This window comes from Scyliorhinus torazame, chromosome 10, assembly GCF_047496885.1.
Source record: "Scyliorhinus torazame isolate Kashiwa2021f chromosome 10, sScyTor2.1, whole genome shotgun sequence".
Lineage (NCBI taxonomy): Eukaryota > Metazoa > Chordata > Chondrichthyes > Carcharhiniformes > Scyliorhinidae > Scyliorhinus > Scyliorhinus torazame.
The window spans coordinates 104,437,902-104,452,737 of NC_092716.1; the positions used below are offsets into that span (position 1 = coordinate 104,437,902).

General features: G+C 48.3%; 1 protein-coding gene across 1 annotated transcript in view; it reads left to right on the forward strand.

Moving 5' to 3' along the window:
• The window catches only part of LOC140430825 (endonuclease/exonuclease/phosphatase family domain-containing protein 1-like), a 60,465-nt gene extending 51,628 nt beyond the window's left edge, over positions 1-8,837 (forward strand). Inside the window, exons 6-8 of the mRNA XM_072518548.1 lie at positions 147-267; positions 4,402-4,596; positions 7,589-8,837. Of these exons, the coding sequence (XP_072374649.1) occupies positions 147-267; positions 4,402-4,596; positions 7,589-7,704 (432 nt within the window). The 3' untranslated portion in view covers positions 7,705-8,837. The remainder of the gene's footprint in view (positions 1-146; positions 268-4,401; positions 4,597-7,588) is intronic.
• The last annotated feature ends 5,999 nt before the right edge of the window (positions 8,838-14,836 follow it).

Sequence of the window (14,836 nt, forward strand, 5' to 3'; positions counted from 1 at the left end):
AGCGTCCAAATAACTGCCAGTGGAATGTTGGGGCCTTTGCTAATTCTCTTTAGGATGAAAGTGCATCATGGTGTTTGCTCAAGTCTATGGTTCTGAAAAATTAACAGGAATTTTTTTTGTCTTTGTCTATTCTCTAACTGGTGCAGATGGGAGTGCTCCCACTTAACCTCATCAATGTCCATCTTCAGGCCAAGCAAGATACTGGAATCGTGTCCGATATCCCACACCAAAGCTTGCAAATGGACATGCTCCGAGCACACCTCGCAGGTATTTCTCTTATATTCTGTAAAATAATTATTGGTTGAATCAAAACATGATGGAAAGAAAGACACACCAAGCTCACACGGAAAGGGAGTTGTGATAAGGCTGGAAAGTGGAGCAGTTCAGTGCCTAATGGAAGAGTAGGCAGGGTTAATGTCGCAATAGGAACTTGCATCCACATAGCTCCCTTAGCACAGGAAAATGTATCAAGGTATTCGCTAGAGAAAGAAAGGACCAGATACCAAGCTAAGCTTGAATGAGTTTTAAAATGGATTGAGAAGAGATGGGTGCCCAGATTATAAGGGCAGAATGAAGACAGAAAGAATGGAAACGTTTGGGAGCCATAGAAAGAGTGAAAGAAAGAGACACACAAATACACAGAGTAATGGAGGGATTGAGGGAGAAATGTTAAGGAGTCTAGCATCAGTGTGGATTGCACAGATTGTTCGTTCAGTTCTGGCATATGCAAATTGTGTGTGGGTCCTTATATGGTGAGAGATTGAAGTGATCAGGAGACATGCTGCACAATTCAGCACGAGTCAGCATGGGAACTGCACCAGTGTCACAACAAAAATTGGAATGAGAATCACTACAGCAGAGGGAGAATGACCATGTTCTATGAAATATAGAAAGGAGGGGTTTGAATTGACAGAAACAAGTGTCTGGGCGGGATTCTCTGACCCCCTGCCGGGTCGGAGAATTGCCGGGGGCTGGTGTGAATCCCGCCCCCGCCGGTTGCCGAATTCTCCGGCACCGGATATTCGGCAGGGGTGGGAATCACGCTGCGCCGGTTGGCGGGCCCCCCCCCGGCGATTCTCCGGCCCGCGATGTGCCGAAGTCCTGCTGCTGGAATGCCTGGCCCGCCGGCGAGAATCAGACCACCTCGCTCACCGGCGAGACAAGGTGGCGTGGGCGGGCTCCGGGGTCCTGGGGGGGTGCGGGGCGATCTGGTCCCGGGTGGTGCCCCCACGGTGGCCTGACCCGCGATCGGGGCCCACCGATCCGCGGGCGGGCCTGTGCCCTGGGGGCACTCTTTTCTTTCCGCCTTCGCCATGGTCTCCACTATGGCGGAGGCAGAAGAGACCCCCTCCACTGCACATGCGCGGGGATGCCGTGAGCGGCCGCTGACGCTCCCGCGCATGTGCCGCATGGCAAAGTCATTTCCACGGCAGCTGGCGGGGCACCAAAGGCCTTTCCCGCCAGCTGGCGGGGCGGAAATCAGTCCGGCGCGGGCCTAGCCCCTCAAGGTGAGGGCTCGGCCCCCCAAGATGCGGAGATTTCCACACCTTTGGGACGGCGCGTGCCGGACTGATTCGCGCCGTTTTTGGCGCCGGTCGGCGGACATCGCGCCGATTGCGGAGAATCCCGTCCCTGGTGTCCTCCAGCTATTCTGGAATAAGAGGTAGCCATCCACACAAACGACAAAGACCATCCCAAGACAGTGTATCAACCATCTTTCTTCCCAAGGACAATCCTACAGGGGAACAAGTTGCCAAGTGGAAATAGTCACAACCCCATCATTTGAAATCATTGAAGATTTCCATCTTTCGATTATTTCCATTTTAAATGTTTTCACTATCATGACTGCAATTTTAGCAGCTCATGTCTGGGTTAACTAGCAATACCCAGATACGTGTTGGTGGAATATAAATATTAACCTGTGATGTCAACAAAACTAAAACAGTGGCAATAAGGAGAATGAGGACAACATTCTCACTGCAGTACTGCTAGTTAAAGTTGAAAAACATTCATTTTAAGCAAATTAACTCTTATTTTCTTCTCTTCAATTTATTGGCATTGATTGTTGCCTCCAGTGGCTAAGGCATTGACCTAGTGAGGACCCATTGTGCTCAGTTCCCTGCAGAAAGTTGTCAGGCTACAATCGCTCCATCGCTCAACACCCTCCCTTCCCAAAGTTTCCCAGGAGCAGTGTGACAGGCTTCAGGTTATCCTTAGCTTTTCTGTTGCACCTTCTATGGGAGATTGGCGGAATCTCCGGACAAATTATGTAATTGGCTGAAGGTGCCCATTTTTCCTGTTACATTGGCTGCTACAGGCTGCCAGCAAAGTATGATGTTGACATCATAGAACATCTTCAGTGCAGAAGGAGGCCATTTGGCCCATTGGGTCTGCACCAAACCTCCAAAACCCTATCCAGACCCACTCCCCTATCTCCGTAACCCCATAACCCCACCTATCCTTTGGACACTAAGGTACAATGTATCATGGCCAAGCCACCTAATCTGCACATCTTTGGATAATGGGAGGAAACCAGAGCACATGGAGGAAACCCATACAGGCAGAAGAGAATATGCAAACTCCACACAGACACCCAAGGTGGAATCGAACCTAGGTCCTTGGCACTGTGAGGCAGCAGTGCAAACCACTAGTTAGAAATGGCGGTAGCCTTGCAGAATTTTACCCCCCGCCTACCCCTCCAAGCCCTCACTCCAGTTCCCAACAGCATTAGAGGATTGTCTCAATGGCTTTGTGTCTAAATCCATCACTGAATGTGACCCTCATCCATGCAGAATGAGATGATTCCAGGTTGAACCTCAGTCTCCTTTGAGTTAATTGCTCTCAGATGGGCAGCAGAAAGGATTTTGCAATTGTCCTCAGTATCCCCAAGTGAGGGAGAGAAGCATTGGCCACATTTGCCACTCTCAATCTCTGCTGGGGAGTGGCTGTCAATTGGCCTGTCAACACTCAAAGGAAGGGAGTTCATTTTAAATATTGGTACAGGGCGGGGAACGGTCAGTTATGGATGGATTGACTGCTTTAGAGTCTGCCAACTCTCACCATTGTGCTGAATCTTGGACATCAAACCTGCTGTAGGGAATGGGAGCCCACTGTCGCATACTTTACAAAATGAAGGGCGCGATTTAATGGAAAAGTTTCAAGTGTGGTAGCGAGCGGGAACTGTCGGGAGCTTCCCGATGCTCGACCTGGCGAGGCCGTCACCGGTATTAAATGTTAATTGGTCTACTTAATGAGCCCCCACTGCTTCAGCTTTTAAAATAATTAAGGGGCAATTTAGTGTTGGCAATCCACCTACCCTGCACATCTTTGGGTTGTTGGGGCGAAACCCACGCAAACACGGGGAGAATGTGCAAACTCCACTCAGACAGTGACCCAGAGCTGGGATCGAACCTGGGTCCTTGGCGCCGTGAGGCAACAGTGCTAACCACTGCTCCACCGTGCTGCCCTGCCCCTCTGCTTCATGACGCAAGTGATTGATTGCTGGTTGATTCGCTGGGACTGTGCCCGCCAGCTCCCCACAAGGGGGAGCAGCACTTAAACTGAACCCGCAGAGCAAACCCCACACAGCTCGCAGCTGTGGCACGATTCGGGGATGCTGATCTAGCCAGATTGTTGGACATGGTTGAGTGCAGACAGGATGCCCTGTTCCCCTGAGAGGTTTGGAGGGTCGGCCACAGGGCAGCCAGTGTCGCCAGGGAGGAAGTGGCAGCGGCTGTTAGCCCGGAAAGCATCACCAGGAGGACAGCAACCCTAGTGCCCCCAGGCTCATTGTCCGGAAGCGATGATGACTACTTACCTCCTCGGATCCCCACGGTAGCTGTTCGGCAGCTTCACGTTTTTAAAAAGGTGGACTAATCGGCACCAGCTTGACCACTTGCTGGGAGACGGTTAGATCACTGGAGACCGTTAGGGGGTCATTCCCATTAAATGTATGGAGATTGGCTTTAAGTAGTGATTATTGGTTTCTCATCATGCCACGGCGAGATATTGATTTCACCAACGGGAGCGGATCAGTTAGATCACAAACCGATCGGCACCCAGTGCTGTTTTCGATTTTGGCCTCTCCCGCAATCTAACAGTTGCACTCTTGCTCAAGCGCAAGTTCTGGAATGCACTGTCTGAAAGGTTTTGGAAGCAGATTTTGCAGCAACTTCCAAAAGGGTTGGATTATTACTTGAAGGGGGAAAATGTACAGAGTGGGAGAATGGAATTCATCGGTGAGCTCTCTCAAAGAGATCAGTCACAATGGGCTGAATGGCTTCCCCATCACTCTTTATGATGCTCTGAGAAGATTTAAATGGAGGGTGCAAAAAATAAAGCTTTGACAGATTCTCCTAATCTTCCTGAGCTGAAGGAGATCTTTTTTTTTCTGTCTTCCAGACCAGAAGCAGCTCGTCATATTGGGGCACTTTGGTCTGCAGCCGAATGCCATCGAGTTCAATATATTGAGAGAAAACCACTTCCAGCACTGCGTTCCCAGTGATGTATTCACCAATATCAGCTGCAGGAACAAGAATGGTGATGTCGCTCAGGACAACATCTGGTGGAACGAGCATCTTCAGACCGCTTCCACAGGTAGGACAAATCTCACCAACCCTTCCTCAGAAGGAGCAAACAACATTCCCCACCAAATGGCCTCCTCAAAGTATTTGCATTTGGTGAGACATTGCACAGATAGTGAACATGCTTCAAGTTAACTCATAGAACATAGAACATAGAACAATACAGCGCAGTACAGGCCCTTCGGCCCACGATGTTGCACCGAAACAAAAGCCATCTAACCTACACTATGCCATTATCATCCATATGTTTATCCAATAAACTTTTAAATGCCCTCAATGTTGGCGAGTTCACTACTGTAGCAGGTAGGGCATTCCACGGCCTCACTACTCTTTGCGTAAAGAACCTACCTCTGACCTCTGTCCTATATCTATTACCCCTCAGTTTAAAGCTATGTCCCCTCGTGCCAGCCATTTCCATCCGCGGGAGAAGACTCTCACTGTCCACCCTCTCTAACCCCCTGATCATTTTGTATGCCTCTATTAAGTCTCCTCTTAACCTTCTTCTCTCCAACGAAAACAACCTCAAGTCCATCAGCCTTTCCTCATAAGATTTTCCCTCCATACCAGGCAACATCCTGGTAAATCTCCTCTGCACCCGCTCCAAAGCCTCCACATCCTTCCTATAATGCGGTGACCAGAACTGTACGCAATACTCCAAATGCGGCCGAACCAGAGTTCTGTACAGCTGCAACATGACCTCCCGACTCCGGAACTCAATCCCTCTACCAATAAAGGCCAACACTCCATAGGCCTTCTTCACAACCCTATCAACCTGGGTGGCAACTTTCAGGGATCTATGTACATGGACACCTAGATCCCTCTCCTCATCCACACTTTCAAGAACTTTACCATTAGTCAAATATTCCGCATTTCTGTTATTCCTTCCAAAGTGAATCACCTCACACTTCTCTACATTAAACTCCATTTGCCACCTCTCAGCCCAGCTCTGCAGCTTATCTATATCCCTCTGTAACCTGCTACATCCTTCCACACTATCGACAACACCACCGACTTTAGTATCGTCTGCAAATTTACTCACCCACCCTTCTGCGCCTTCCTCTAGGTCATTGATAAAAATGACAAACAGCAACGGCCCCAGAACAGATCCTTGTGGTACTCCACTTGTGACTGTACTCCATTCTGAACATTTCCCATCAACCACCACCCTCTGTCTTCTTTCAGCTAGCCAATTTCTGATCCACATCTCTAAATCACCCTCAATCCCCAGCCTCCGTATTTTCTGCAATAGCCTACCGTGGGGAACCTTATCAAACGCTTTGCTGAAATCCATATACACCACATCAACTGCTCTACCCTCATCTACCTGTTCAGTCACCTTCTCAAAGAACTCAATAAGGTTTGTGAGACATGACCTACCCTTCACAAAGCCATGCTGACTATCCCTGATCATATTATTCCTATCTAGATGATTATAAATCTTGTCTCTTATAATCCCCTCCAAGACTTTACCCACTACAGACGTGAGGCTCACCGGTCTATAGTTGCCGGGGTTGTCTCTGCTCCCCTTTTTGAACAAAGGGACCACATTTGCTGTCCTCCAGTCCTCTGGCACTATTCCTGTAGCCAATGATGACATAAAAATCAAAGCCAAAGGTCCAGCAATCTCTTCCCTGGCCTCCCAGAGAATCCTAGGATAAATCCCATCAGGTCCCGGGGACTTATCTATTTTCAGCCTGTCCAGAATTGCCAACACCTCATCCCTACGCACCTCAATGCCATCTATTCTATTAGCCTGCGGCTCAGCATTCTCCTCCACAACATTATCTTTTTCCTGAGTGAATACTGACGAAAAATATTCATTTAGTATCTCGCCTATCTCTTCAGACTCCACACACAATTTCCCATCCCTGTCCTTGACTGGTCCTACTCTTTCCCTAGTCATTCGCTTATTCCTGACATACCTATAGAAAACTTTTGGGTTTTCCTTAATCCTTCCTGCCAAATACTTCTCATGTCCCCTCCTTGCTCGTCTTAGCTCTCTCTTTAGATCCTTCCTCGCTACCTTGTAACTATCCATCGCCCCAACTGAAACTTCACACCTCATCTTCACATAATTCGGTGAGCCGATGATACCATTGTTTCATGACCTTCCAGTTTCTGGTTATTTAGGTGTAAGAATCCCAGTGGTTAGCACTGCTGCCTCACACTGCTCCGGGTCACTGTCCGTGTGCACATTCTCCCCGTGTCTGCGTGGGTCTCACCCCCAGAACCCAAAAGATGTGCAGGGTAGGTGGATTGGCCACACAAAATTGCCCCTCAATTGGAAAAAAAAATATGAATTGGGTACTTTAAATTTGTATTAAAAAATAAATAAATAAATATTTACAATATACACCCGATCCCGTCTGGGTTTGAACTGTCGTACCAAACTTTATACAGAACTTAACTGTGGATGATTTAGGATGCCCAGCCCCTTTAGTGGGGGAGCTATCCGCTGAGGCTCACGGGAGGCTTATTGCTCCAACCCCGGAGGAGTTTTCCGCATTGTCTCTCTTTCCCCCCCCCCCAAACGCCACCAAACCCTCCCCACTAGTCTGATTTGTATGGGTTTCAGGAACCCTTAACATCTTCCCATGGTACAAGATTAATAATCCTCTCACCTGTTATAAAGGTGGTTACGTGCAGGGAAGGAACATTCACATCACAGCTTGTCACACTGTTAATCAGCCTGAAAATCCCTTCTGCCATTTCACAGTTTTCTCCAGTGAACGAGTCTGAAGAGACAACAGCAACTGTTACTCCTTTCGAGTCCAAAAAGTTCAACCTTCAACTCTCTTGTTCTCTATGCTTCAGTGCACTGAGGCAAATGTGTATTGCTAAATCAGGAAACATTTGATTCATGAAGGTTATTGAAACTAAAATCCTTCTTATTGGTAGCTTAGTTTTAGTCTTTGTGATGCCGTCCTTGAATGCGTCAGCTGAGTCAATTCCCCCACCCTCTCAGCCTATTGAAGACTTCTCCTCTTTGTTTCTGTCCTTCACAGGGAGATGGGGAGTGATTCGACAGGGTCTCAGCAGCCCCTGGATTCCCAACGGTTGGAAATGGGGAGGAATTGTGTCGCAGCACTGCCCAGTTTGGATGGAGTTCTTCATTGATTAGAAACAAACCGGAAAAAAACTGTTCTGCACTGAATCGACTTCAAGAGTGACAGAGAAAATGGGCTGCCATGACCATTTCAAACTGGTTGATGGTTAGTCTGTTTGCAATCCAGCAATATAATTCACCAGTGGTGTAGGGTCCTTCATGATCTAGACTAGGCAAACTTCTAATTCAGATATCAGCTGGTAACTTTCATTCATAGTAAAACTGGAGAGACACGTATAACCCAGGATCCTCACATCTCTCCCTGGATATGGGAGGTATTGAATTTGTAGCATGTGTCATGATCAAAGTGAAATCTAGTTGGACACCGACCAGATCTCAAGTGGATCAGACTTGAATTCTACTCGTTCTGAGGAAGAGTCATCTGGACTTTAAATATTAACTCGGGTTCTCTCGCTCGTTCTCAGATGCTACCGTACCAGCTGAGTTTCCCCAACATTTTCTGTTTTTGTTTCACATTTCCAGCATCCTCGGTATTTTGCTTTTATTTTGGATTCGCCACTTGTTGCCTTCAGGCTCCTGGGCAGGAATGCTCAGAGTGATCTGACAGGATCGCAGCAGCCCAGGGATGGAATCGCAGCCCTAGTACATCTTATCTTGGAGATTACCAAATTACCATAATTTATTGACTTTAATGGATGACAATAGACTTTCAGATTCAGATTGGTATTCCACAATGGGTACCTTCCAGGTTAGTCTGATCTTGTCAACCACTCCTACTTTTGATAATGGCATCAGTTCTTTATCAAAGAAAAGTAAAACAAAATGGTGTTACCCAGAGTACATATGCGCGATTCAGTGGTCATGTTGCGCTCGAGCGATCGGTGAACAGTGGGAGAGTCCAAAATCGAGGTCCATGTCGTGTGCCAAACCGTTCGCAATTCAACCGGCCCACTCCCATTGGCGAAATCAGGACCCCACCGTCGTGTGGCAAGAAACCAATAATACTACTTAAGACTAATTTCCATATAATTAATGGGAGCCACTTCCCATCCAATGGCCTCAGGTGATCCAACCATCTCCCCAGCAAGTGGTCTCGCTGGTGCTGATTAGTATACCTTTTGAAAACCTAGCCGAAGGGCTGCTGGGGGTCCTGAGGAGATGAGTAGCCATCTTTGCTCACAGGCTAAGAGCCCGGGGGCACTGGGCTTGCTGCTCCTGTGTGTGGGTGGGGAGGGAGTGGGGGGCAACCGGGGGCCCAGCCTCGTTTGGGGTGGGCCGCCGTGGGGGTGGGGGTATGAGAGCTGGGGAGGGGGGCACCCCCTGCTGGGGTTCTCCAAGCAAACCCCTGGATTTGTACCAATTCAAGGGGCAACTCTAGTCCCTGTCTGCCCCACTGACAACCCATAACTCCCATTGATTGCTGAGGCCTCTGGCCATTTGGCTGAAGGCTACTGCTAACAGGGAATTAATTGGCAATCGTAGTTAAATGAGTACACATCGCAAGTGGATCCCCATGGGTAGGCGTGCTATGTAGCATGTGGGGCCTATTATCAGCCTCCCTAACAGGCGCTGGAATGTGGTGACTAGGGGCTTTTCACAGTAACTTCATTTGAAGCCTACTTGTGACAATAAGCCATTTTCATTCATTTCATTTCATTTTCATTTCATTTCATTCATTTCATATTGCATCTCAATCAGACCATATTGCCTGGACACTGCAGGAGGCTACACCACAGGCGGAGGAGCCAACATCCAGACATCCAGAAGAAGGGCCGCAGACCTGGGCACATGCCTGTGGCTGGGGGATGGCAATGTTATGTTCGGGTGTCTGGGGTGTAGGGTGTGGGGCCTGGTGAGCAGGGAACCCCGCTGAGGCTGGATGTGCGTGGGCAGGGCGTGTCGGATGGTATAGGAACCCCACGTCTGGGGGAATGGGGCATGGGATTGGCGGTCGGCCTGCAAAACGGAACAAAGAGCCAGAGGCGTCATACTGGTTGTGGTGGAGGCTTTTTACTATGTCACTAACAAGAGTACTGCACTGCGCCACTCTCCCGATGGTACTGCCCCACTCTCCCCCCCCACCGTGCCCTCTTAGTGATACTCGATGTGCTTAGCCTTTCTTGCTCTACCACTACGTCTAGATGTTTCCCCAGGATGCATATTCTGAGGTGGAGGCAGCCAGCTGCTTACCACGTCCCGTGGCCTTCGATGTCCGTAGCGGGTGTCCTGTGGGGGCTCTCGGGCCAGAAGTCCCAGCGCACTTGCCGGCAGCAAATGCACAGCCTTGCCACACAGTTCCGTGTTCTGGCAGCAAGACGTGGCCTCGTCAGAGGAGTGCAACTTGGGGGAACTGGTGGCCACCATCGCCACTCCATGGGATGGGTTTGGGTTAGCAACCACCGCCCCCTCCTCCCAGTCGGAGCCCATTGGGCCCTGGGGTTCACCTAGGCACAGAGGGGCAGCTGGACTGACCCCCGGCTGCCCCTGCATCATCTGGCCCTGCTGGCTCCCAATGGCAGCACCATAATCTCGATATCCTCGGTGATGCTCCTAGGTGTACCATGCCTTGCAGTGCCTCAGCAATGCACACCAGCGACTGGCACAAGCTCCACAGCACCGCGGCCATTCCAATCTGAGACCGGGACATGTCTTCCAGCGCCTCAACAAGGTACGCCTGGTATTGGGTCACATGCCCCATCGAGTCGGACAGTCTACTGAGGCCTCAACCATGGCTGTACCGACTGATCCGCGCATCAGATACCTCCACTCATGCTGCTAACGTCATGCACCAGGCTCTCCACTGCAGTCGGCACCCGAGCAGTGTTGGCCTCGGTGCCATGCATTGTTGGCGCCATCTCTTGAATCTGTAGCCTTTGGGACTCCTCCAATTGGCTATGGACCTGCTGGAGTGTCGTTCCCACCCCCCTCTGAATACCATGGCCGCATCTGCATCAGCTCAGAGTAAACCTGTTCCAGAGTCTCAGCATCTGATTAGGACCCAGCTGGGTCCTGGGATCCAGCAGACCGCCAACAGCCTCGCCGGGCATTCCTGCCTCCACCTGATGTGCATCAGCAGGTGTGTGGTGCTCATCCGAACGTACGCCAGAAGCTTGACCACTAACATTGCCCACCAAGGCATAGTCTTTGTGCTGGTGGAGGGTGAGGATGACAGCTGTGATGCATAGATGGTGGTGGGTCAGCCCTGTCGACTGCAGGTCCTACGTGTGAATGGACCTGGAGGGATGGGTCAATCTGTATGGCATTAACAACTCGCATTTGACAATCCATCTGGATGGGGCCCGGTGGATCTTCACCTCTGTAGAGTGAGCCGACCTCCGCGTTGGTGACCGCTCTGTCCTTGGCCACCCCCAGCATGTCCAAGGCCCGCACCTCAAAGGCCAGTTATTTCCTCTCTCAACGGTTGTGGGACCATTTCTCCTGCGGGGACACAGAGGGCATCGTTAACCGCATGCATGGTTCAGTTTATCAAGCCAGTATACAACTGGTATTATAGACTTATCCAGATGGTGAACCACATCATGAATAAATCTCCATCAGCATTGTATCTTCTCTCAGTTTACAATTCACATCTGCCTGTCCATAGACTCGGCAGTTGATTTTGGGGATTGCTCCAAACTAAACTTATTTTGGGTGATTACAACAGCTCTGGCATATCAATTAATTGTCATTCATCTGATTGGTTTGTTGGTTACAGTGCTATTGTTGTATTGGTCTTGGGTATTTTCCCATTCTTTCAGAGCATTGTCCAAAATGTCTGGATTGATTATTTTTCCGCAACGGCTTTCTCTCAGCGATGTGAGCCCTCCTGGCCTCAACCGCCTCCCATGGTCTGTGTCTCCATAACTTGGGGCTGTTTGTCTCGGCACCAGGGCTGCCAGCTGAGTGGGATTGGCTGTGCAAGATGCAAGAGCAGTTTAAGTGCTGCTCTCCCTTGTTAGCCGGCGGGGGGGGGGGGGGGGGGGGGGGGTGCTGGCGAGCGCAGTCCCGGTGAATCAGCTGGCGAGCCATGGTTTGTTGCCTGAAGCCAGTGGACCAATTAACATTGAATTGTAGTGATGGCTTTGCCGGGCTGAGTGCCGGGAAGCTCGCGGCAGTTCTCGCTCGCTACCACGCTTCAAAACCTTTTCATTGAATCGCGCCCCATATTATGCCTTGCTGCCCTCAGTGCTTCCTCCAAGTGGTGTTCAACAACACGCTTCAAGAATCATCACTGTCCTAAAATGTTAACTCCAGATTTCCAACATCGGTGATATTTTACTTTTGTTCTGTGTTTGACACCATCTTTGGCTTTTCTTCTTCCCTGCTTAAAAAGATGATTGGCTGGGTACCTTTTCTTGAAGAAAGTACAAGTTTAATTCTTCAAATTTAATGGAACATTTATTTTCCCTCAATTGGCAGCACTGACTCATACCTTGTTACAGTATCACGAAACATTGGCAGCTGTCTGGTAGCCAACTCAAATGATCTGTTCTCCATCACCGAGACAACTATGAAGGGTCTGTTTGGGATGGATGGGATCTATAGATATCAACGCCTCACTTAACATCCTCCAGAGGTTTCCGGAGAGTGACCAGAATCAGGAACGCTATCTAATAGCCCAAGGGTAGTGGGACGAACTGTAGAATCCCAACACCAGCCCTGACTGAGATCAACAAACTCGACGGAGTCCATAAGAGTCTCAATGTAAACCACAGGACCTGTCTGGTTTACATTGCCCAAATCCCCTGTGCAGTCCATTTATGGAATGAGACTTTGGAGTTAGGCTCAACACCTTTCCACATGGATTCAAAGATGTCAACACAGCCTCGTTGAGATTGACTGACTACTTAAAATGTTGACCACAATTTAGTATCAGGTACCTATTGGCCAGGATTCTTATTGTTCACCGCAAATCTGCAACTGTTTCTGGAAGCATAACTGCAGCCATTGGCTGAGGATACAGCTGTGATTTCCAGCCCCTCCAAGTAATTAACAAAGAATACCCACTCGGCAAATGGTCCCAGGTTGTCATCCATCGAATTGTGACCTAGCAGGAACTCATCATCTTCAAGGAAGGTGGAGGTTGGAGCGTGGACAGAAAATGGGATGAGAAAAGGAAAAGAAGCATGTTAAAGTGCCTGCTGTGTGCTGTTAAAAACAGTTCACATGTTCCACAAGTCTTTCAAAACACAATGAGCATTGCACTATCCTATAGACAGAAGAACTCCAGGCTTGCTCTAGCTGATCACAGATAGTCTATTCAAATATTGACTTATCGTAGCTCATTTGTACCTAGCTTTTTAAAAAGGTTATTCAAAAGTTGTGCACATTTTTTGAAATCATGTTAATTGCGTCAGTTTATTTAATCGGTATTGACTGCTTCTGTTTCTTTCCTCTATGCTGGAATTAAAATTACCACGAGGGCTCAACGGTTTTCTAGATGATTGTGTGTTCTGGTCATTCTTTGTTTTCCCTCTCACTGGGATTATTGTGCTTCGTTATTCCCTTGTGCAACCAACGGAGTCATTGCAGGTCAGTAAGAGAGAGCTCATTGTGCAATTCCTGCTTCTCCCACTTCCCAGTCAACCTTAAGAAAAGGTTATCCGAACAAGTTTTTTAAAATATAAACTTAGTGTACGCAGTTAATTTTTTTCCAATTAAGGGGCAATTTAGCGTGTTCAATCCTTGCACATCTTTGGGTTGTGGGGGCGAAACCCACGCAAACACGGGGAGAATGTGCAAACGCCACACGGACAGTGACCCAGAGCCGGGATCGAACCTGGGACCTCGGCATCGTGAGGCAGCAGGGTTAACCCACTGCACCACCGTGCTGCCCTGTTATCCAAACAAGTTAAGAGATTTACAGAGAAATGAGCCACGTGATGGCCCATACATGTCAGTTACAGGTCCTGCATCCATAGAAATTTAGTTCCATAAGACTTGGTTTCCCATTGTATATTCAAATATTGGCCCATTACTAGAACAAGTTAAGCCAGCTCCTTCCACCGGCAAATAAGAATTCAACCTTTAATCTCTTAAACCTGTAACCTGTCTACAAAGGGATTCCTGATTCAGGAATGATGGTGTGCTCAAAAGGACAAAAAGGGATGAGGAAAATGATACTTTGTTCCACACTCTCTGGACATCCCAGAGCACTTCGTTCCCAATAAAGTGCTTTAAAAAGTGCAGTCACTGTTGTAATGTGGGGAATTGTGGTAATTTAAAAAATATATAAATTTAGTGTACCCAATTCATTCTTTCCCAATTAAGGGGCAATTTAGCATGTTCAATCCACCTAGCCTGCACATCTTTTGGGTTGTGGGGTCGAAACCCATGCAAACACGGGGAGAATGTGCAAACTCCACACGGACAGTGACCCAGAGCCGGGATCGAACCTGGGACCTCGGCGCCGTGAGGCAACAGGGCTAACCCACTGCACTGCCCTGGGAATTGTGGTAATTAATTTGCTCACAGCAAAATCCTACAAACAGCATCACGATAAATGACCAGATCATCCATTATTAGGCACACCTGTTAAATGTTAAATGTTGGCCAGGACAAAAGGAAGGATTTTCCTCTTACAATAACATCATGGGATCCGATACAGACACCTGGAAATCTTAAGGTGTAGGGACCAATGCAGAACTTACCTGTGCAATCTGTGATTAAAGGGAGGGAGGGTGTTAGACGTTTAAGTTGCTGTGATATGAAGAGTCTAAAGTCCTGTTCCTTTTTCACAAACACACATTTATTTCATTACAACAGCCTTTGCACAAAACTCTAACTATACATCACCTGACAGAGGCCCCTGAAGCCCCTTTACATATCAGTGTCAATTAATGGATGCTTAACATAAATGAGACAACTAATTGCAATGTCTCTTCACCCATTACTTAACAGTTTCCCCTTGGAGAAAAAAAAGAATTAGGTGAAAACAAAATTTCAAGAAACTCAAAAACACACACATGATTCCCCCCCCCCCTTTTTTTTTGTTTGGACGAGAAAGAAAAAAAAAACAGTCACAGAAACAAGCGCTCTTCATTAACAAAAGTTTCTGTGAACTCGCCCCTCTTTTCGTAAAACAGTCTGACAGTTGATAGCTCCTGTCGACCCATTTAATTTGTGTTACTTCCCCTCTGTCAAACATCTGCTTCAAACTTGCGATGTCTATTCGTAACCTCTTTTC